Source organism: Microplitis demolitor, chromosome 2 (genome assembly GCF_026212275.2).
Source record: "Microplitis demolitor isolate Queensland-Clemson2020A chromosome 2, iyMicDemo2.1a, whole genome shotgun sequence".
NCBI lineage: Eukaryota > Metazoa > Arthropoda > Insecta > Hymenoptera > Braconidae > Microplitis > Microplitis demolitor.
In genome coordinates, this window is record NC_068546.1 from 13790496 (window position 1) to 13816225 (window position 25730).

Here is a 25730-nt window from a genome sequence, read left to right on the forward strand (position 1 = left end):
AAGCTTTCCCAGCGGACTCAGACACGCCTTCATGAAACCCTACATTTTCATGAAATCTTCCAGATTTGAGAAAAACTCTTACCACCGTCGAACACCCAACATAAACAATTTTATTATTTTCATTTACAAAATCTAAATAATAAATTAAAAAATTTTAATTTATAAATAATTTTTAGATGAATAAAAAAAACTATCAATTACAGTTATTTTAAAAGCAAAATATTACCAATTGTTTGATCAATTATTTCATGAGCCCAATTATCTCTACTGAATAATTTATTTGCTTGTTCCAATAAAAATTCTAAGTCATAGTGATTTACCGCCATTTTTTTCAGTTCAAAATTATTATATTGAACCAATATTTTATGTTGATAATACTATATGAATTAGTAAATAAAAATAATTGAAATGTGATAAATAAATTTTATGAAAACGTGAAGTTAGCTAATTAAAGTAATTAAAAAAAAAAACTGTTTATTTACTAAATTATATTTTCATAACGTCTATCACACATAAAAGAATTAACAAAATAATTTTGTGCATCTGGAAATAATTATAATAAATGAATAAAATCTTATAAAATAAAATTTAAATTTAAAAACTAATTTATTTAAAACAAAATGATGAAGCAATATAATATTGATTTTTCTAAAACCGATCCTTGTGGAATTATTTATCCTAGAAAAAAGAGAAGGTAACCACATATATACAATAATAAAATTTATGTTTATATTATGATGTATATTTTACATGTATATATATATATATTGATAAATATATATATATATATATATATATATATATATATTTTACATTTTAGTTTTCGCTTTTTTTTTTTTTTTTTTTTTTTTTTTTTTTTTTTTTTTTTTTAGTCAATTCTCATTTACACGACTAAAAATATTTGTTTGATTGGTCGATAAAAATTGATTATAAATAAAATATCTACGTATAGTTATAAAAATGATAATAGCAATAAAATAATATAAACTTTATAAATTTTAGTTTTACCGGGTACGTTTCAATGATTGTTGGGTCAAAAATAATAAATGGAAAAAATAAATTTATCTTTATTATCAACGAAGGTTATAATAATAACTATCAAATAATAGTTAACGATCGACCGTCTGAAATAGAAAATAAGATTTCTTTGAATCAAGTAAATAATTAATAAAATAGTATGTATCTAATATTTTGCAAATTAATAATAGTTAACTTTTTTATGTCGATAAAGGTTCTCAAAATCAAAGATGCATATGCAACATTCAGAATTGATTTTAATTTGGACATTTATCCTCTGTCTCATTTCAATTTTGAAGTCGACAAATTAGCAAATGTTGAAATAACACCCATTTATTTACATACAAATGATTTCCGTCAGCCGTTAAGCAATTTTCAAATTATTGTTGAGACTGAGGAAGATGAATAATTTTTATCTTAAATTATATCAGGTAGATACTTGTATTGTTTACAGTTATTTATGAGTTTAATTTAACTTAGAAAATTAAAACATATATTTAATTATTTCTATTTTAATAATGATGTGGATTGTACGAAAACAATAAAAAAAATAATCAATGAAAATAAAATAATATAAATATTCTAATATTTTAATTATACTTTATACATATAAATTTATGATTATATAAATACATACATATGTATTTATGTAAGTTATGCATACATATATGTTTATATGAGTTGTGTTACTTATAAATAATATTATATCGAAGTTTATATTTTTCAAATATTAATTTATTAATTCAGTACTTCAGTATAGACTACATTACGGGTTTTTTCTCCATTGACACAAACATATACATTTTTATTTGATCTTACTCTTGATAATGATACATATAGTTGTCCATGTGAAAAACAGGGAGTTCGAAGATCTACTCCAGTAATGCTCATCGTTTGTCCTTGAGCTTTGTTTATTGTCATTGTAAAAGAAAGACTGACAGGAAATTGAATGCGTTTGAATTCGAATGGAAAATTATTAGGTATAAGAGGTATGCGAGGAATGAATACACTTTCACCCTTTCCTGATCCAGTTAATATAGTAGCTTCTATAACATTCTTTTGTAATTTTGTGACTCGTAATCTTGTACCATTACAAAGTTGAGGTGGATTTAAATTTCTCAATAAAATTATAGGAGCGCCAATTTTTAATTTAATTGTATGCGATGGAAGTCCTGGTACACTTATTGAATTTAAGAAGTCAACAGTATAGTTTGTTGCGTCATCTGGATTAATCGTGGTATTGATTGATGCATAAACCATCTCATTTGCATCAAACTTATCTATTATAGTATTATTAATACGGACTACCATTTCATTTTTAGGACATAAAATAGCTCTCTCTGATAACCACGAGTCCTCTTTATTTTTAATATCTCTTATACCTGGATATACTTTTTCTATCAAATCTTCTATAGATGGTACTATTGAACATAATTCATCAGGCAGAGATACTTCTCCATTTTCATCGTTTATATTTCCACCCCCTACATCCAACAATAAATTAGAAAATTTTTGAGAAATTGGATCACCTCCTTGATGGACTCGCATGTTTACAGTTAGTGATAGTTTTTTAATATTATTCCATAGATAAGATCGTTTAAGAGATGCATTCACTTCATCAGCTCTTGTACCTCGAGTAATTACCGGTAAAGTCTGACGAAAATCACCGGAAAATAAAAAAGTTATGCCCCCCATTCTTTTTGTATTGTTTCGTAAGTCTTGTAGTGTTCTGTCAACAGCTTCTATTGCTTTCTTGTTGGCCATCGTGCATTCATCCCAGACTATTAAGCATGCATCTCTCATCACTTTTGCTTTATCACTATTCTTAGAGATATTATAAACTGGTGATTCATATCTGTCAATGTCTATCGGTATTTTGAACATGGAATGGGCCGTTTTACCACCAGGTAAAAGGGTTGCTGAGATACCTGAAGATGCTACTGCAAGCGCAATTTTACCACTACCTCTAACTTTAGATAATATCAAATTTATTAAAAACGTTTTTCCTGTGCCCCCAGGTGCATCAATAAAAAACATTCCCCCTTCTAACGTGTCTATGCTATTCATAATTTCATCGTAAATTTTTTTTTGGTCTACATTAATTTTGAATTCATTTTTTTTTACAAAAGCCATCAGTATCGATTTGTCATAACTTGTTTCAGCTAGATATTCTCTGTTTATCTGAAAATTATCATTAATATTCGGTATCGGCATTCCATATTGATCTAAAGGTTTTCCCCCGATAGAAATAATTGTATTTTCTAAGTCTATGAGACAACGATTCTCAAGCTCTTCTTTATGTAAATTTAAATCAATATCAGGAAAACTTCTTATCAATTTTCTTCCATAATCTTCATATAAATATTTTTTATACTTTGTCCATAATTCTTTAGGGTCAGAAGGGTGACAAAATACTACAATAATTGCAAAAAGTTGCCTTAGTTTAAATGGACTATCGGTAACACACGCTTCTTTTAAAGTTTCATCCCAATGGGAGTCATCTTCAATAAGATCAAGAGCTTTGCAAGCTGCTTGATATGATTGATATACCACACCATTAACTGTTCTTATATCTTTAAAAGATGTTGGGCCTCTAACGGTGTGAAGTAATAGACGTAAGAAATAACACTCTGTATTACCAGGATGAATTGTGTATACTCTTCCAATAACGTGTTCTTTAAAAATACCAGGATAACCTTCAACAGGATTTCCTCTTTTCCTCCTCTTGAATACTTTAGATTGTTTATCAAATATATAATATGCAGGTACTTCGTCATATAAAAGTGTCTTTGCGAAAATTTCCTCTCGGCATAATTGAAAATAGGCCAATAATGTTGTGTTTTTGGGATTAGTAATTTGATCAATAACATTTTCTGTGTTGAAATATACTCGCTGTCCATTTTCTAAATGAACATCCAAGTGAACCACGGGAGGAAATCTCTCATGTATTGGGAAAGACATTATACGCCAAGTTGCTTCTGAGGTACTAATGTATCTCTCAGATTGGTATTTCGTTATCTCATCGTTTTCATTTTTAAGTCCAAACGTTGCTTGATCACTTCCTTTATTCACATATTTACAAATGTATTTTATAGATTGCACACTGCTACAATACTCGACATTTAAATGTGTTTCAAAAGTTCGGGATAATACTGGTGAATAAGGGACGATCCAACGATTATCTACTTCTATATTATTTCCATTTACCTTAACTTGAGCGACAAATCCTCCCGCTTCCGTTGATCTCCGCCGGTAAGATGGATAGCCATCCTCTCCAGTTATCGTTTCATTTACAAATGCTTTCGGAAATCGTTTACTACAACGATTGTCTTTCATACACGGAGATTTTGAATTAATTATTCCACATGGTCCATGAATCATATGTTTTTTAATAATATTATATAAATCTAAATCCTCCTGAGGATTAGGAAATTCTGCTTTTATAATACTATCTATTCTATTAGGTGTTACTTTATCTTCAAGCCATAAGAGAATATGAGCATGAGGAAGACCTCGTTTCTGCCACTCTACAGAATACATATAACATTTAACGGATCCAAAAATTTTTCCTTTAAATGATAAATCAATTAATTTTTTCAACTTCAAGTGAAAAACTCTAGATATAATATCGTGCCGGTCAGATGCAGATTGCCCTTCGTACAGCTCTCTTGTTATTTCTATCCAATTAGGATTAGTGGTCATAGTTATAAAAAGATCAGGACGACCATACTTCTTTACATAACTAAATGCATCTTGTGTTCGCTCATGCATGTATCTTGGGCTTCCTGTAAAACTGGATGGGAGAATAACTAAACGACCTAAATGATCAATATTACTTTCAACGCGCAAAGCATCTTGTAAGTGAATATAGTTTTCGGCTCTAAGTTGTTTTTGACTATTTCTTATAAATGACAATCGCTCGGTTTCAATTTTCGCATACATATCAACCCAAAATTGATTTGAAATTTGACGATAACGGTGTAAATTATTAAACTCATTAGATCTCATCATAAGTCTGTAGCAGTAAAATTGTAAAGCTGAAATTTTTTTATTCGTGTCTTCTGCTTGTTGTCCAGAATGAAATATATTAAAATTATAGCCGTCTTCTCCACGACAAAATATAAGTGGATATTGAAGGGCATCATACGACCGGTGAGTCTCACTTATTCTTTGAAGATCTCCTGTACGCAAAGATAGAACAATATCTCTCTTTTGACACTCTTGATCAACTAACACTACAGCTACTTCATTTGTAGAAGGCTTATTATACCGGCCTTTATGATCGGAAATTGGTTTACGGTCTGCATTGATTACTAATTGATAATTATCTTTGTTTTCGAGTGGAATAGATTCTAAAGCCGATTTAAAGTCATGCACATAAGGATTTACTTGAAGGAGCATATTTTGTAGGTCTGTTATGAGATTTTTATTTAAATTATTATTATAGGACATTCGAAGTTTAATTTGCTCATTATAATCAGCTATAAAATATATCTGTAAAAATTTTGAAGGTTGATCACTTTCAGGAAACAATGAACCAATTAAATGGTATACTTGTCCCTGGATTTTAAAAGTCGGCATAAAGTTTCCCTCAGATACAATATTTGCACCGAATGAAGTCATCTGAAAAGCATTGTTGTAAGACCTTACAGCGTTCAAAAATGATTTTGATTGAACGTGTTTTCCATCCAGCAGAGATTTTAAAGGTTCGGGAGGTTCAAGTAAAGGTGTTAATCGAATTTTACCTGATGAACAGCATAATCCAACAGATTCACCGACCCACTTTAATGCATTACAGTAATTACAAACCTTAGTCATTGGACCAACATCAGATTCCTGTTTGTAATTAATAGACGGATCGTAGGAGAAACCACTATTCAATTTTGATTGCCAACGGATATTTCGTCTCTGAGTTTGTCTATTCTTATCAGCATTTAATCGTTGCTGATGTTCTGAATCAGATTCTAACTGTCTATGGACGGTATGCCATTGGCGATCCAAAGACAATCTTTCTGTTCGTCTGTCGTTAAACTCTGATTCACGAAGAGCCGAAATTCTTTCGTTTTCCATCATAAAATTTGCTTCTTTTTTCTTCTTTAACCTGTAGTATCTATTTCTAGCTGCAGCTCTACTTTCATCGCGTTTGAATGCAGATTCTGATCGTCGCTGAAGAGCGTGATGTTCTCGGTCGATCATTAGGCGAGTTTCACGATCAAATATAGATTCCTGTGAGCGAGATAAAGTATGGTGTTCACGATCGTGAGTCAATCTCTGATTACGATGTTCATCTGATTCGTTATTGCGTGCAATAGTGTGCTGTTGACGATCACGTGATAATCGGTGGATACGTCGTTCATCAGATGCATTATGATATGTAATAAGGTGGCGTGCACGATCATCCGCCAATCTTCTTTCATAAGCTATCTCTGATTCGACTTTCCTCTTATTAGCATGTTGCATTCTATCAGAAGCAAGGCGAATTTCAGATTGTTCTGGTGTTTCATTAGCTCGTAAATTACTTTTCCTTTCTTTCTGAATTTTCAGTCTCTCCTCTCGTTCACATTGAGTTTCAGATAGGCGAAGAAGTTTGTTGCTTCTTGCTTTGGCTGATGATGAACTCAAGTTTGATTTTCGTTTTTTAGGCATTTTTAATGAAAATATAACGAATAATAACGATACATATCTAAAATATAAAATTATTAATTACGATAAGTTATATTGAATTGGTCAATCTTGGTTACCTTAGCATACAAAAATAAAAATTACTATAGATAACTAAGTGAAATCAAGTACTTATCTTTATCTTTTGAATCCAATTTTTTATATAAGTTAATGCACAAAAATTGTTTATAAATAATATAAATGATTATTTATAGGTTATGATCTTCATTTATTTTACATATTGCGTAAGATACGTAATTTTGACTTTTTAATCCTATATATCATACAATAAATTAAAAAAATTCAAGTAATAAATTAAATAGATTTACATTCTTACTTAGTTACAAATAAGTCAGATTAGACACTCTTATTTTGACTGCTTAATGAAATGTGATAGACGATTTAATTGACAGAAACAATTGATAAATGAAACAAAATCTAATCTAAAAAAAAAAAATATAAAAAACAATTGATACGCGTTATATAAAAACAATTGACGCTAATGGAATAAAAACAATTGATGGCTGTAATTTAACTGTTTTTTTCTTATACTTTTAGAAAAATAATTTATATACCCGAATTCTGATTTATAATTGATTTAAAAAGTAGCCTATATTTTAAGTGACAGCATCTTGTATATGTATAAAAAATTTCATCTCAATCAGATAAGTGGTTGATTAGTTATAAAGGTACAAACCGACAGAGAGACAGACAGACGAAAATTCTAAAAAAGGTAGATACAGTATGAGTAGGTCATAAAAATGATATTTGACGCATAATTCGAAATAAAATCACCATGTACAGACAGAGCCTATAGATTTATATATTAGTATAGATATATATTAAGGTGTTCCAAAAAAAATCGATAATTTTTTTTTTCGTGGACTCTCCTACGAAATATTTGTTGGTCAGCCCTGTTATGTCCAAGTAAATTTTTTTTTTTTTTTCTAATAATTATTTAAAAATAATTATTACAGAGCTCCTCTTTTCAAAAGCGCGCAAAAACGCAGCGTCAGCTTTTTCCACCTTTTTATGCGACAAAGAATAGTGGGAGGATAACTGCAATAAGACGAAAGAACAATTAATATACTGTCGTCACCTCCCACCAATGACAATAATTAAAAATTCCCCATCAATCGCGAAATCAAAGTTTATAAAAAGCCTGAGCACCTATAGCTCTTGGCTAGTCGGTTCATATAACTTACGGTCCGCGAATATTCGAACGTCGAACTTTCGTGCACTCTTATTACAGGATTCCGCCCCAGGCGTTGAAAGGTCAATAAGAGGATCTTTAATATGTTCTATTTGAACCTTATTGCAGGAATCCGCTTCGGCATTGAATAATCAATAAGGCATTATAAAATTGACATCTTTTTGCAGTCAATTATTGCAGGATTCCGCTTAAGCGTTGAAAAAGCAATAATCGACCTCTTTATCTATTAAAAATCCTCAAAGATTAATAGAAACTTCCGGTCCGATTGAAATAGTGACGCAAATCACGTGTATTTGCGATTCCATCTCGGGCTGAGTTATTTTGCGTATAAAATCCCTTTTCGGTAGTGTAAAAAGAGCGCATTGAACATAAAATAAAAATCTTATAAAAATATCCGTAAATAATAAATATTCTAAAAATATCAATTGTTTAAAATTTGTGTAAAGGATTCAGTGTAAAAGTAAATTGTAGCTAAATCAGTAATAAAAAGTCAAAAATCATAAGTTCAGCCTTCCGAGTTTCATTCGAGAGTAGCACATAAGTTTACATCCTACTACCCCAGCCGCGCCCATCCAACCAAATCCTACAGGAGGAAGCTGAGTGAGCTGCAACGTTCTGGAGGGATCTAACCTGCTGTGACTAAAAAGAAAGAAACATCGAAAGGTAGGTGAAAGATTTACATTCTACTCTTTCATAAGATAACGGGTTCAACACGAGATCACCAGTCTCTTCGGAGACGTTTGGGTTCTTACTTTGCAAAAGATCCACCATAAATGATAAATTATAGGAAGATACGTCTTCCTGGTATTCTTTAATGTTGTCCGCAACCTCCAAATCGCTCGTCTAAATTTTTCTATCACTACCAAAGGGAGAAATCCCGAATAATTAATTTAAATTTAAGCGGCGGACATAACAGCCCTAAAAAAAAATTCAGTCAAAATTTCAGCCCTTAATTTTAATTTTAAGAGGTCCATCATCGATCTCAAAGTTTTTCCATTTAGATAACATGAGAAAACTATTTTTTTACATTATTTATGGCTGCAAACTGTGAAAAATTTTTTTTTTGACATTATTGATCAATGAACCTTCTTATGCAATAAATTTTCTATAAATAAGTCCAAATAATCGAATCTATGCTTTCAATATTTCGTCTATTAATGACGTTAAAATACGCGAATTTTACGAAAATTTATTATTTTTACATCTGGAGACTAAAGTGTTGGTTGTACGTACAAAATTTAAACGGTATCTTTGTAGTACATTCCATTTTCTACAAAATTGTCGCTACGAACGTTTTTGTTTGATGAACTATTCCATAGTTATGAGCTCTTGAAGTTTTATTATTTTAATTATTTACTGATTACAATTAAAATATTAACTATAGAAAAAAAAGTTAGATTACAATTCTATAGTAAAAATAATCCTCTACAAGACTGCCACTAAGAACTTTTTCGTATGAGAACAGTTCAATATTTATGAGCTCTGGAAGTCTTATTATTTTAATTACTTACTTATAACAATTAAAATATTGTCTATAAAAAAAATTGAATGGTGATGTAGTACATTCAATTTTCTACCAAATTTTATTCATGAAATTTTCTGTATGATGAACAGGTTAATAGTTACAGGCGCTTGAATTCTCATTATTTTAATTATTTACTTATCAGAATCAGAGTATTGAGTATAGAGACAACAGTTATTAGAAAATTCAGTAAAAAATCTGATATTCTACGTACATACGCGGAAAATTTTATCTTCAACAGCTCAATTAATTTGAGCTCCAAAAGTCTCAATTATAGATTTATTTAAATTATCAGTTAAAACTATTATGTGTTGAAAATAATTTTAATCAAGATTCTTTAGCACTATTTTAAATTTATAAGAAAAAAACTCGTAGAAAGTCTATTATATCATTAATAGTTGATTATTCATTTACTTTTTCTATTCCTTGATTACGAAAATCTAATAAATAATTTTTTTTTTGTTTTGAATTAAAAAAAATCTGGGCGTCGGTTGACCCTGCGGGCCAGCCCCAAAACTTCCCGCTGTTTTCGGCCTCAAAGAGCTCGAAAACATTAGTGTAGATATATTTTCGAGCTCTTCGAGCTCGAAAAAGCTATCACATGCAATTGTTTTTTTACGATCTTTTCAAACTCTAACAAGTTACCTGTTATGCTGAAGTTTGAAAATTTAAGAATCGAAAATCATCAATGAAGCGGTTTTTAAAATTTAGTTCCTGATCATGTTCTGTAAAATAAGTGTATTGAGGCAGAAATCAATGTTAGGGATCAAAATCAAGATTTAATTAAGTTTTGACTCATGTAAGAAACAATAAAATATGAAATATCCGATAAAAATATTAAAAACTACGATTCATCGATTTTTGTTGATAATATGATTTAAACGAAAAACCAAGTTCGATGACATTATATGATCAAAAAAAACCATAAAAAAGATGAGTTGGTATGATATCAGGCACATTTTAGTACGTTATATTATGATTTATCCGGAAAAAATAACATAAAATGTTATTTGTTTAACTTTTCAACGCCGATATCTTTTGAACTAATCAATCGATTTTGATAGTTGACGTGGCAATCGGCGCGTTTTATTGAATTCTAGAGCTTATTAAAATTTGAAATCGATCGCGTCAGTCGTTTCGAAAATATTTAGAAAAAACCGTTTCTCACCATTTCTTTCTCCCGCGATAACTCTCGAACGAATTATCCGATTTTGATGTTTGAGGTGGCAATCGACGCGTTTTATTAAGTACTAGAGCTGATTAGATTTTGAAGTCGATCGTATAAGTCGTTTTTGAGAAATCAATAAAAAACTAAAAAAAAAATTTTTTTTTTTTCGTAATTCGCAAATATTTTCGAGTCTATTCGATCAAATAATCTGAAATTTTCTGGAAAGTTGATAGCCAACAAGCTCTTTCGATTGCCACCTCAACCATCCAAATCGATTCATTAGTTCAAAAGTTACAAAGAGTTTACATACACACACACACACACACACACACACACACACACACACACACACATACATACATACATACACACACTCGGACATCATTCTGAAAATAGTCAGAATAGCTTCCTAGGACCTCAAAATGTCGACATCTGATGAAAACTCGATTTTCGAAAATCGGGGTGAAAACAATAACTTCCCGAAATTTTTGAAAATCGTCGATTTTCTTAGCGGAAAGTTAAAAATATTTCTTAATTTTTATTTGGAGTATGCAATACTTAATCATTACTAACGTATGCCATTAGAGATTTTTTCGTTTTTTAAAGATAATTGTAGTGGAATTTAACAACAGTTAATAATTTAACATTACAATTTTAATTGCTTTATGCAATTAAAAAAAAACTCAAGCATAATTTTTAATGAAAATTCCATTTACCAAATTAAAAAACATCAATTTATGTCATTAATCAAGATGTTGTCGGATTTTAATTTTAAAAATTAAAAAAATACAGCGTCAATTATTTTTTGAAATCCTTACTCAGTTTTTGATAATTTTGAATCTATTGGAGTCTTGCTATGCTATTTACTGACATCAAAAATTAATTGTAGATAAAAAAAATCATCTTTATTATAAAATTTTTAAAAATAACAACTATATATTTTTGAAATAACTATGAGCTCTAAAATTAATCTTATTTAAAGTTAATTCTACAGACAGTAAAAAACAACCATTTAAATGAAATAAGGTAAAATACATTGCGACTAATTTTTATGTTATAAAAGCTTTAAGTAGTGTGAAAATGAAGTATATTACTCAATTAATTTATTATAGCTGTATGTATTTTTTCCATTTTCCTCTAACTAAGACTTCTAAATACCTCTAGATGAGTTGATTTAAATTTCAAAAATAATACATTTCTCAGTGAGTATTATAAATTTAAATTTCAATTTATCAACGAATTAGCGACTGGCTGCTATTTAGAACGAAAAAAAATTTATCTATTAGATTTTCGTAATCAAGGAATAGAAAAAAGAAAAATTGAAAAATCTAAAAGTGCACGACTCATAATGCTCATTTATTATGAAATAATAAAATAATAATAAAAAAATAGCGGGAAGCGCGAATAAATTTAAAATATATACAATTTTCTGTCATTAAAAAATTTTTTTTTTTTTTCATTATATTCGTAATTTTTTATAATTATAAACGAACTGTTTCAAGATATGTCGATTAATATCAAAAAAAATATATGTAAATAAAAAAAAATAAAAGAAAAGAATTGAGTTGAGTTGAAAAAACTCAGGCTTACCAATTAGCAATAACATAAAAAAAAACAGTTGTACTAGGACGGTAATGTGCAAGCTCTCCTAGTGGAATAAATGTACTTATAATGTATAGATATATATCACCGTTCATGTTGATTTCAGATAGATTGATATATGTATAGTTCTTCAAATATATATTCAAAATTGATACACTGTTCGAATGTACATAGTACGCTATCAAAAGTTGATTATATATTTTAGAGCTAATACCTAAACAACAAAATATTAACCGAAGACTTTTGAAAACTCAATTTAAAATTTAAAAATAACTTAACTATAATCCTGATATTATTTCAAGTAACGAAAAAAACAAATCTTTAATCTAATAACACTTTTAGAGATGGAAAAAAATTTGAGAATTTTGTATTTACTATATTTATTTTGTCTGTGCAAAAGTCTTAAATTGATGGCTTGTTCGATGGAACTATCCAAATTTAGAATCTTTTAGCTATCGATTACATTTGTATTATCTTCGTATGATTATTTTTTACCAAGTTCCAGTGTTGTGAAGGAAACGAAAGAAATAGTTTTTAGTTCGATATGTTTATTTATTTTCTTTCAGCAGTGTATTTTCGAAAATTTGAATGGCAATGTTGTTTAAACTAGTTATTTACAAAATTTTTCACTTATCATTTCAGAAACATCACGATAGAGACGATTTCAGAGAATTGCTGGAACTGTTGTACATATTTTTAGGTGGTACTCCAAGCAATAGAATAAAATTCAAAGTTGCAGGAGCAAATCACCATGCCAGATGGCTTTCGAAAACAATTTATTGCTTAAAAATATATATGTTCAAAGAACAATTCCCTTTAAAACTACTTGAACTGAAAGGTTTGAAACAAATTTGTCTTTTTGCAATTAACTTTTATGTGATAACTTGGTTCGATGCTCCCTCTGCTATAAAGGCTTTATACTAAAATTTAACAATGATGCAACAGTTGATTGAGTATCAAAATGTACATAAATATATAGCGAAAAGGGCAAGCTCATAGCTGTCACGTCATCTTTGGCATTTGTCAGAAGAGCTCGTTGCTTTAGCACTTTTTGATAACCAAGTTCCAAAGCAACAAAAGATACTAATGGCTAAAGCAATAACAACAAAAGAGAATACATCAATCAATCCGAAACGATTGATTGATGTATTGATTGTTGATAGCATAAACTCATTATCATCTCAAGTGATTGATGATTTTGTAAATAAGAAATCACTATTTTTATTTGAGCAATATCAACTTTCATATAAGTTTTTAGATCTAGATCCAGATCTATGGAAATCAAATGAAAGTTATATACACTGCGAAATGATACTTAAAGATCTGTCGGTTGTAAATGATATTGCGAGAGAGGTGTAGCGCTAGTGGATGAATACGCTAATTGCTTAACTAAAGATGAAGAGCAAATGCAAGCTATTCTTCAACCCGTTGCTAAAAACAGACACCAACAACGGAACTGCCATAAAAAAACATTAGTTGGTATCTTCTAAAATAATTTATTATTTGTCAGAATGTATTTCTTTTATAGTTATCAATTATAAAAAAGAAAAATAAAAATGAAAAAAAAAATTAGAACATTTTATTAAAAATTGAATATCTTTAAATTTTTCTCTTTTCAATAAAGTAGTATGAGTTAATCTTGAAAATTCCACTGTGCTCGTAAAGCAGCTAATGAAATTTTTTCTTCAAAGAATTTTTAAACTTAAACTTGTTTTCATTAATATTTTTATTTGATAGCTCATAACTGTTGAGCTATTTATAACATAACTGAGTCCTACACAACAAATTTGTAAAGCTCAATGAGCTCTACAAAATTGTCATTTGACTTTTTTTCATAGAGTCAATAGTTTAGCCCTTGAATACTGTTCAGTCACGAGCTTGATTAATTTAAATCAAGCTTCGTGCATTTCCGCTCGGTTCGGGAGAAGCCGAGCTCGCTACTGACTGAAGGTCAGAATAGTGCCGGGTCACTCGCTATTTGGGCCCGGCACATACAATTTCTAACTCAGGATCGTGTCAAGACGTCCTGAGAACCCGCTACAAGCTGACCAATCACAAAATTCGTTTTATATTGGTCAGCCTATGAGAGAGCTCGCTATCAACTGCTACCTTTTGGCGCGCTTTTAAGCCAATAGGAAAATTCGTTATATGCAGCAAGGCTGCCACGTCGACACCAAGCTTCTCGACGACTCAACGACGCTACCAATATTCATTCTACAACTATCTGTCTAACCGCTTCGCTCAGAGTATTCTACAACGTGTCTTTGCTACTTGCAACCTCGTGCTTGAACCGCTTCGCTTATTAACTTGTGTGAAACTAAATCAAATCGCTACGCTAAATTATCCTCAATATTTAGACAGTATATCAAGGCTGCTATTTATTGAGAATAAATAAACTGTTCTGTCGCTAATAATTAATTGTTAATTAATTATCATTGAAGTAACCGCTACTGACCACGTGTCAATTTTTATACGTGAATAAAATAACTGAGTTGCATTCGCTATCGCGTATAATTTATCTAGTCGCATTCGCTATTGTATATAATTCTCATAATTTTAAGTGTAAATAAGTGTAAATAAATCTATAATTTATTTATTGATAAAATCTGTGTAATTTTTAATTGTTTAATTCACCTCGCCTAAACCAGATCCAATTAGTTTATTCGCTCATTTTACATTTTGGTCCTTCGAGCCGGATCTGGCGAAAATTAAACAATTAAAAATTATTTAGAAAAAAAAAATTGTGAGAAAAAGTGCAGTGCCAGTTTGCATCGTGAAAATCGCTAAGTGCCGTGGACATTGCTGAGCACTGCTAGAGTGCTGCCCGGGGTGATCTATTTTACACACCGGTGTAAAAAGGACACTTAATCAAAAAAAAAGATCGAAAACTTAGCGTCGGTTTCACGTCATCGCGTCCATTTTGTGTGCCACGTATTAACAAGATGGCCGCCGAAGCTCAAGTCGCTCTTCAAATGAACCGCATCGACACGATGCGCAATATGTCTGCTCGCTTAACTGACGCTGTACTCGCTACCCAAGGTGCCACCGCTACGCTGACTGCAGGACTAAGCAGAAGTGCCGCCATTGTGATCAGCCACATCACACGTCAACGCATCTTGACGATGGTGCTGCCGCTAAACCAGCACAGGACGCTCCTGTAGCTGACCCAGCTCATTCGCTCAATGTTTTACTCGCTACCGCTATTGTTAAGTTGAATTCGCTAACAGGAAGTACATGTACAGCCCGTGTACTTATTGATCAAGGATCGGAGTTATCCTTCGTGACGCATTCGCTAATCAAGAAGCTGGATATTCAACTCAGTAAAGCAGCTGTACCATTACGTGGAATTGGTAATGTGTCAGCTGGGCATTCGCTTGGGTCATGCAAGATGACGCTGCATTCGCTACACAACAACGCTTCTATTACCATCCAAGCTCATGTGCTTGCTCTATTGACTGTAAACTTACCGTCATTTACGCTTACTAACAAGAAGAAATGGCCGCATATAACTGGGCTACAACTCGCTGATCCAGACTTCTTGACATCACGACCTATTGACATCATTCTGGGTGCAGCACCAGCTGCACATATAATCAACGCTAAAATACGAAAAGGAAGTGACAATGACCCAATCGCTCAGTCAACATCGCTTGGCTGGATCATATATGGATCTGTGGACACCGCTACATCAAAATTGACCGCTTATGGTCATCATGTCGCTGTTGATGATCAACTACAAGACTTGTTAAGCAAGTTTTGGTACCAAGAAGAGCCACAGACAGAATTCGCTACACGCTATACTGAAGAAGAAGAAGAGTGTGAACAACACTTTGTCAATACACACTACAGACAGTCTGATGGTCGATATGTCGTTCGCTTGCCGCTTAAATCTTCGCCAAGTCAACTGGGTGATTCGCTTAGAGCTGCACAATACGCCTTACTACGTCTGCGCAAACGATTGGAAGCTGATCCAGTCTACAAGAAGTTGTAGTTCGACTTCCTGAAAGAATATGAAGACTTGGGACACATGAAACGCATTAAGTTAAAGGATTTACCACCGAACAGCTACCTGTTGCCTCATCATGGGGTTCTGAAAGAGCAGAGCACTACCACCAAGCTCAGGGTGGTATTCAATGGGTCCTGGAAAACAACATCTGGCGTATCTGTCAACGAGATACTTCATGTGGGCCCAAAGATTCAAGTTGACATCAGTGATGTACTTATTCGTATCCGCTGCCATCGCTATCTATTCGCTTCTGACGTAACAAAAATGTTTCGTCAGATTGCAGTTGACAAGGAAGATCATCATCTACAGTGCATACTCTGGTTTGACGAAGATGACATCCCAATAGTATTTGCACTCGCTACTGTTACTTATGGAACAACATCGGCTCCATATCTCGCTGGAAGAGCACTATTACAACTCGCTGAAGACGAAGGGAATAAATTTCCGAAGGCTGTCGAACCGCTAACTAACACACGCTATGTTGATGACATCTATGGAGGTGCAGATGAACTCGCTGAGGCAATTCAAGTTGCTCTCGACACAAAAAATATGTGTGCTACAGGATGTTTTCCGCTTGCCAAGTGGGCAAGTAATTCAACTGAATTACTCTCTCAAGTCGCTCCAAGTGAAACCCAAGAAGATACACCAAGAGAGCTTGGGGATACTACGGTAAAAGTGCTCGGGCTAACCTGGAATTCAACACAGGATAAATTCCAGTTCGGCTATTCGCTTGCAGAAGCATCACCAACAACTAAACGCACAATTTTATCTGAAATTGCTCGCTTGTTTGACCCACTGGGTTTCTTGGCACCGATCATCGTGAGAGCCAAGATGTTCATGCAGAAGCTCTGGCTGCAGAACTTTGACTGGGATGCTACGCTATCACCGTCGCTTCTTCAAGAATGGAATTTGTTTCGAGATGAACTACATCAGATCTCGAAGATTCAGATACCTCGCTGGAATCATGTAAAAAATGGTGTATCAATCGAATTACATGGATTCTCTGACGCTTCACAACTCGCTATGGCTGCTGTAGTCTATCTAAAAGTTACTGACGCTACTGGAAGTTCCAATATTTCGCTAGTGTGTGCCAAAACACAAGTTGCACCACTGAAGCCTATAACTATACCAAGAATGGAGCTCAATGCCGCTGTCTTACTCGCTCAACTGGTACTCTACGTCAAGAAGGTTTTGAAACTTGAAAACGTTCCAGTTTTCATGTGGACAGACTCCGCTGTATCCTTAACGTGGATACGAAACAACCCAGCTAGATGGAAAGTCTACATTCGCAACAGAGTTACCAAGATTCAAGAATCGCTACCAAGTGTCAACTGGGATTTTGTTCCTGGGAAACTTAACCCAGCTGACTGCGCTTCAAGAGGTCTAACAGCAGCCAAACTAGAACAGCATTCGCTATGGTGGACGGGACCAAAGTGGCTCAGTCAATCAAAAGATAACTGGCCATCTTTTGCTATCCCTACGCAGACGGTATCACATCTTGAAGAACGTCCAGGTCTGGTTTTTACCATCTTCAAGGCAGATTCACACCCGCTATACACGCTACTAGAAAAATTCTCTAAGTTGTCACCATTACTTCGCACGCTTGGAATCTGTCTTCGTGCCATCGCTAAATTTAAAAAAGTGCCACAGTCCTCACTGGATACACCACTCTCTACAGTTGACCTGGAACTCGCTAAGACTTTGCTGATCAAGTATACTCATAGTCAGTACTATTCGCAAGAGCTGAAGCTATTGAAAGATGGTGATTCTCTACAGCGAAATCATCATCTCGCTAAATTGATTCCCTACGTCGACTATAACGGAGTACTCAGAGTCGGCGGTCGCTTGAAGAATTCGCTGCTGGATGATGAACAGAAAAATCCAGCCATTTTACCAAGGTCATCACGCTTAAGTACGCTATTGATAGATCATTCGCATCAAAGAACACTCCATGGGGGAACTCAATTGACTCTCGCTGATCTACGGAGATCTGTCTGGATAGAAGGTGGTCGAGTTCCAGTCAGATCACATATTCTTCGCTGCGTCGTGTGCACGAGACATAGAGGTGTTCGTGCACAACAATTAATGGGACAATTGCCATCCGCTCGTGTAAGACCATCTAAAGCATTCTTACACACTGGAATAGACTACGCTGGGCCAGTAACACTGAAGACTTTCCAAGGTCGAGGTGCCAAAACCTATAAAGGATGGATCGCTGTGTTTGTATGTCTCGCTACGTCCGCTATACACATTGAAATTGTCACCGACTACTCTACTGACGCTTTCGTCGCAGCATTTAGAAGATTCACTAGTCGAAGAGGTGCCTGCAGTATCCTATACTCGGACTGTGGTACAAATTTTGTAGGAGCAGACGCCACGCTAAAGAAAGAATTCGCAGCAGGATCGAGGCAACTAAAGGAACTCCAGTATTTACTCGCTACAGATGGCACAGACTGGAAGTTCAACCCACCAAGCGCTCCTCACTTTGGTGGCAAGTGGGAAGCAGCCGTAAAGTCAATCAAGTTCCATCTCATACGAACTATTGGTGAATCGCTATTGACTTACGACCAACTCGCTACAGTCCTAACACAGATTGAGGCTGTGTTAAATTCAAGACCGATCGCTCCTCTATCTGAAGATCCTGCAGATTTATCCGCTCTAACTCCTGGACATTTTCTCATCGGTGAACCGCTTATCGCTGTACCTGGGCCCTCGCTACTGGAAAATAGTTCAGCTGCGTTGTCACGCTGGCAACAATTACAACAAATGTTCCAGAGATTTTGGAGTAGATGGTCATCAGAGTACCTGCAACGTCATCAATCTATTTCGAAATGGCATAATCCGCAAAACAACATCAAAGTGGGTTCATTAGTCTTGTTGACTGATGAAAGATTCCCACCATCGAAATGGCCGCTTGCTCGAGTACTCGCATTACATCCAGGCAGAGATGGCCTGACTCGAGTAGTCACGCTGAAAACCGCTACCACGGAACTTGTACGACCAATCGCTAAGCTGTGTGTACTACCAGTGCACTCTCCAGAAGACAATCCAGTCGACACAGTCGCCAGCGCTGGGGAGAATGTTTAGTCACAAGCTTGATTAATTTGAATCAAGCTTCGTGCATTTCCGCTCGGTTCGGGAGAAGCCGAGCTCGCTACTGACTGAAGGTCAGAATAGTGCCGGGTCACTCGCTATTTGGGCCCGGCACATACAATTTCTAACTCAGGATCGTGTCAAGACGTCCTGAGAACCCGCTACAAGCTGACCAATCACAAAATTCGTTTTATATTGGTCAGCCTATGAGAGAGCTCGCTATCAACTGCTACCTTTTGGCGCGCTTTTAAGCCAATAGGAAAATTCGTTATATGCAGCAAGGCTGCCACGTCGACACCAAGCTTCTCGACGACTCAACGACGCTACCAATATTCATTCTACAACTATCTGTCTAACCGCTTCGCTCAGAGTATTCTACAACGTGTCTTTGCTACTTGCAACCTCGTGCTTGAACCGCTTCGCTTATTAACTTGTGTGAAACTAAATCAAATCGCTACGCTAAATTATCCTCAATATTTAGACAGTATATCAAGGCTGCTATTTATTGAGAATAAATAAACTGTTCTGTCGCTAATAATTAATTGTTAATTAATTATCATTGAAGTAACCGCTACTGACCACGTGTCAATTTTTATACGTGAATAAAATAACTGAGTTGCATTCGCTATCGCGTATAATTTATCTAGTCGCATTCGCTATTGTATATAATTCTCATAATTTTAAGTGTAAATAAGTGTAAATAAATCTATAATTTATTTATTGATAAAATCTGTGTAATTTTTAATTGTTTAATTCACCTCGCCTAAACCAGATCCAATTAGTTTATTCGCTCATTTTACATTTTGGTCCTTCGAGCCGGATCTGGCGAAAATTAAACAATTAAAAATTATTTAGAAAAAAAAAATTGTGAGAAAAAGTGCAGTGCCAGTTTGCATCGTGAAAATCGCTAAGTGCCGTGGACATTGCTGAGCACTGCTAGAGTGCTGCCCGGGGTGATCTATTTTACACACCGGTGTAAAAAGGACACTTAATCAAAAAAAAAGATCGAAAACTTAGCGTCGGTTTCACGTCATCGCGTCCATTTTGTGTGCCACGTATTAACAAGATGGCCGCCGAAGCTCAAGTCGCTCTTCAAATGAACCGCATCGACACGATGCGCAATATGTCTGCTCGCTTAACTGACGCTGTACTCGCTACCCAAGGTGCCACCGCTACGCTGACTGCAGGACTAAGCAGAAGTGCCGCCATTGTGATCAGCCACATCACACGTCAACGCATCTTGACGATGGTGCTGCCGCTAAACCAGCACAGGACGCTCCTGTAGCTGACCCAGCTCATTCGCTCAATGTTTTACTCGCTACCGCTATTGTTAAGTTGAATTCGCTAACAGGAAGTACATGTACAGCCCGTGTACTTATTGATCAAGGATCGGAGTTATCCTTCGTGACGCATTCGCTAATCAAGAAGCTGGATATTCAACTCAGTAAAGCAGCTGTACCATTACGTGGAATTGGTAATGTGTCAGCTGGGCATTCGCTTGGGTCATGCAAGATGACGCTGCATTCGCTACACAACAACGCTTCTATTACCATCCAAGCTCATGTGCTTGCTCTATTGACTGTAAACTTACCGTCATTTACGCTTACTAACAAGAAGAAATGGCCGCATATAACTGGGCTACAACTCGCTGATCCAGACTTCTTGACATCACGACCTATTGACATCATTCTGGGTGCAGCACCAGCTGCACATATAATCAACGCTAAAATACGAAAAGGAAGTGACAATGACCCAATCGCTCAGTCAACATCGCTTGGCTGGATCATATATGGATCTGTGGACACCGCTACATCAAAATTGACCGCTTATGGTCATCATGTCGCTGTTGATGATCAACTACAAGACTTGTTAAGCAAGTTTTGGTACCAAGAAGAGCCACAGACAGAATTCGCTACACGCTATACTGAAGAAGAAGAAGAGTGTGAACAACACTTTGTCAATACACACTACAGACAGTCTGATGGTCGATATGTCGTTCGCTTGCCGCTTAAATCTTCGCCAAGTCAACTGGGTGATTCGCTTAGAGCTGCACAATACGCCTTACTACGTCTGCGCAAACGATTGGAAGCTGATCCAGTCTACAAGAAGTTGTAGTTCGACTTCCTGAAAGAATATGAAGACTTGGGACACATGAAACGCATTAAGTTAAAGGATTTACCACCGAACAGCTACCTGTTGCCTCATCATGGGGTTCTGAAAGAGCAGAGCACTACCACCAAGCTCAGGGTGGTATTCAATGGGTCCTGGAAAACAACATCTGGCGTATCTGTCAACGAGATACTTCATGTGGGCCCAAAGATTCAAGTTGACATCAGTGATGTACTTATTCGTATCCGCTGCCATCGCTATCTATTCGCTTCTGACGTAACAAAAATGTTTCGTCAGATTGCAGTTGACAAGGAAGATCATCATCTACAGTGCATACTCTGGTTTGACGAAGATGACATCCCAATAGTATTTGCACTCGCTACTGTTACTTATGGAACAACATCGGCTCCATATCTCGCTGGAAGAGCACTATTACAACTCGCTGAAGACGAAGGGAATAAATTTCCGAAGGCTGTCGAACCGCTAACTAACACACGCTATGTTGATGACATCTATGGAGGTGCAGATGAACTCGCTGAGGCAATTCAAGTTGCTCTCGACACAAAAAATATGTGTGCTACAGGATGTTTTCCGCTTGCCAAGTGGGCAAGTAATTCAACTGAATTACTCTCTCAAGTCGCTCCAAGTGAAACCCAAGAAGATACACCAAGAGAGCTTGGGGATACTACGGTAAAAGTGCTCGGGCTAACCTGGAATTCAACACAGGATAAATTCCAGTTCGGCTATTCGCTTGCAGAAGCATCACCAACAACTAAACGCACAATTTTATCTGAAATTGCTCGCTTGTTTGACCCACTGGGTTTCTTGGCACCGATCATCGTGAGAGCCAAGATGTTCATGCAGAAGCTCTGGCTGCAGAACTTTGACTGGGATGCTACGCTATCACCGTCGCTTCTTCAAGAATGGAATTTGTTTCGAGATGAACTACATCAGATCTCGAAGATTCAGATACCTCGCTGGAATCATGTAAAAAATGGTGTATCAATCGAATTACATGGATTCTCTGACGCTTCACAACTCGCTATGGCTGCTGTAGTCTATCTAAAAGTTACTGACGCTACTGGAAGTTCCAATATTTCGCTAGTGTGTGCCAAAACACAAGTTGCACCACTGAAGCCTATAACTATACCAAGAATGGAGCTCAATGCCGCTGTCTTACTCGCTCAACTGGTACTCTACGTCAAGAAGGTTTTGAAACTTGAAAACGTTCCAGTTTTCATGTGGACAGACTCCGCTGTATCCTTAACGTGGATACGAAACAACCCAGCTAGATGGAAAGTCTACATTCGCAACAGAGTTACCAAGATTCAAGAATCGCTACCAAGTGTCAACTGGGATTTTGTTCCTGGGAAACTTAACCCAGCTGACTGCGCTTCAAGAGGTCTAACAGCAGCCAAACTAGAACAGCATTCGCTATGGTGGACGGGACCAAAGTGGCTCAGTCAATCAAAAGATAACTGGCCATCTTTTGCTATCCCTACGCAGACGGTATCACATCTTGAAGAACGTCCAGGTCTGGTTTTTACCATCTTCAAGGCAGATTCACACCCGCTATACACGCTACTAGAAAAATTCTCTAAGTTGTCACCATTACTTCGCACGCTTGGAATCTGTCTTCGTGCCATCGCTAAATTTAAAAAAGTGCCACAGTCCTCACTGGATACACCACTCTCTACAGTTGACCTGGAACTCGCTAAGACTTTGCTGATCAAGTATACTCATAGTCAGTACTATTCGCAAGAGCTGAAGCTATTGAAAGATGGTGATTCTCTACAGCGAAATCATCATCTCGCTAAATTGATTCCCTACGTCGACTATAACGGAGTACTCAGAGTCGGCGGTCGCTTGAAGAATTCGCTGCTGGATGATGAACAGAAAAATCCAGCCATTTTACCAAGGTCATCACGCTTAAGTACGCTATTGATAGATCATTCGCATCAAAGAACACTCCATGGGGGAACTCAATTGACTCTCGCTGATCTACGGAGATCTGTCTGGATAGAAGGTGGTCGAGTTCCAGTCAGATCACATATTCTTCGCTGCGTCGTGTGCACGAGACATAGAGGTGTTCGTGCACAACAATTAATGGGACAATTGCCATCCGCTCGTGTAAGACCATCTAAAGCATTCTTACACACTGGAATAGACTACGCTGGGCCAGTAACACTGAAGACTTTCCAAGGTCGAGGTGCCAAAACCTATAAAGGATGGATCGCTGTGTTTGTATGTCTCGCTACGTCCGCTATACACATTGAAATTGTCACCGACTACTCTACTGACGCTTTCGTCGCAGCATTTAGAAGATTCACTAGTCGAAGAGGTGCCTGCAGTATCCTATACTCGGACTGTGGTACAAATTTTGTAGGAGCAGACGCCACGCTAAAGAAAGAATTCGCAGCAGGATCGAGGCAACTAAAGGAACTCCAGTATTTACTCGCTACAGATGGCACAGACTGGAAGTTCAACCCACCAAGCGCTCCTCACTTTGGTGGCAAGTGGGAAGCAGCCGTAAAGTCAATCAAGTTCCATCTCATACGAACTATTGGTGAATCGCTATTGACTTACGACCAACTCGCTACAGTCCTAACACAGATTGAGGCTGTGTTAAATTCAAGACCGATCGCTCCTCTATCTGAAGATCCTGCAGATTTATCCGCTCTAACTCCTGGACATTTTCTCATCGGTGAACCGCTTATCGCTGTACCTGGGCCCTCGCTACTGGAAAATAGTTCAGCTGCGTTGTCACGCTGGCAACAATTACAACAAATGTTCCAGAGATTTTGGAGTAGATGGTCATCAGAGTACCTGCAACGTCATCAATCTATTTCGAAATGGCATAATCCGCAAAACAACATCAAAGTGGGTTCATTAGTCTTGTTGACTGATGAAAGATTCCCACCATCGAAATGGCCGCTTGCTCGAGTACTCGCATTACATCCAGGCAGAGATGGCCTGACTCGAGTAGTCACGCTGAAAACCGCTACCACGGAACTTGTACGACCAATCGCTAAGCTGTGTGTACTACCAGTGCACTCTCCAGAAGACAATCCAGTCGACACAGTCGCCAGCGCTGGGGAGAATGTTTAGTCACAAGCTTGATTAATTTGAATCAAGCTTCGTGCATTTCCGCTCGGTTCGGGAGAAGCCGAGCTCGCTACTGACTGAAGGTCAGAATAGTGCCGGGTCACTCGCTATTTGGGCCCGGCACATACAATTTCTAACTCAGGATCGTGTCAAGACGTCCTGAGAACCCGCTACAAGCTGACCAATCACAAAATTCGTTTTATATTGGTCAGCCTATGAGAGAGCTCGCTATCAACTGCTACCTTTTGGCGCGCTTTTAAGCCAATAGGAAAATTCGTTATATGCAGCAAGGCTGCCACGTCGACACCAAGCTTCTCGACGACTCAACGACGCTACCAATATTCATTCTACAACTATCTGTCTAACCGCTTCGCTCAGAGTATTCTACAACGTGTCTTTGCTACTTGCAACCTCGTGCTTGAACCGCTTCGCTTATTAACTTGTGTGAAACTAAATCAAATCGCTACGCTAAATTATCCTCAATATTTAGACAGTATATCAAGGCTGCTATTTATTGAGAATAAATAAACTGTTCTGTCGCTAATAATTAATTGTTAATTAATTATCATTGAAGTAACCGCTACTGACCACGTGTCAATTTTTATACGTGAATAAAATAACTGAGTTGCATTCGCTATCGCGTATAATTTATCTAGTCGCATTCGCTATTGTATATAATTCTCATAATTTTAAGTGTAAATAAGTGTAAATAAATCTATAATTTATTTATTGATAAAATCTGTGTAATTTTTAATTGTTTAATTCACCTCGCCTAAACCAGATCCAATTAGTTTATTCGCTCATTTTACAAATACAATTAGAGATACATTTTTATATAAATGCACATTCAGGACTAATTAAGTAATAAACATATTCGTCAGACAATTTTTTCGTCATATACTTTTTTTTAGAGAATTTTATGCTCTATAAGAATAAATTATGATCTAAGTAGTAGAAAAATTCTTCACAGGTTGCGGTGAAGAAAAGTGTAAAAAACTGATTTTTGTATGTTATCTAAATGGGAAACTGGCAAATGAATCGCCGACTTCTAAAAATAGTAGTGAAGGGCTCAAATTTTGGGCAAATTTTTTTTTCTACACATTCTACAAAAATTTTGAGTCAGCAACTTGAAAAAAAAATATATTGCTCTGAAACTAACCACCCTAATATATATATATATATATATATATATATATATATATATATATGGGACATTCCATGCCAAATCGACCTA

The 25730-nt window shown here is 35.6% G+C and overlaps 1 protein-coding gene across 1 annotated transcript; it reads right to left on the reverse strand.

The window, feature by feature from the left end:
• Positions 1 to 486: 486 nt before the first annotated feature.
• On the reverse strand, positions 487 to 6888 carry LOC128667348 (uncharacterized). The gene is made up of 5 exons (XM_053737013.1): positions 6784 to 6888; positions 4854 to 6700; positions 3171 to 4544; positions 2319 to 2987; positions 487 to 503 (listed from the first exon to the last, which is right to left on the reverse strand). The coding sequence occupies exons 2-5, from the start codon at positions 6661 to 6663 to the stop codon at positions 487 to 489; spliced, it is 3870 nt and encodes a 1289-aa protein (XP_053592988.1). The 5' UTR covers positions 6664 to 6700; positions 6784 to 6888.
• Between the last annotated feature and the right edge of the window lie 18842 nt (positions 6889 to 25730).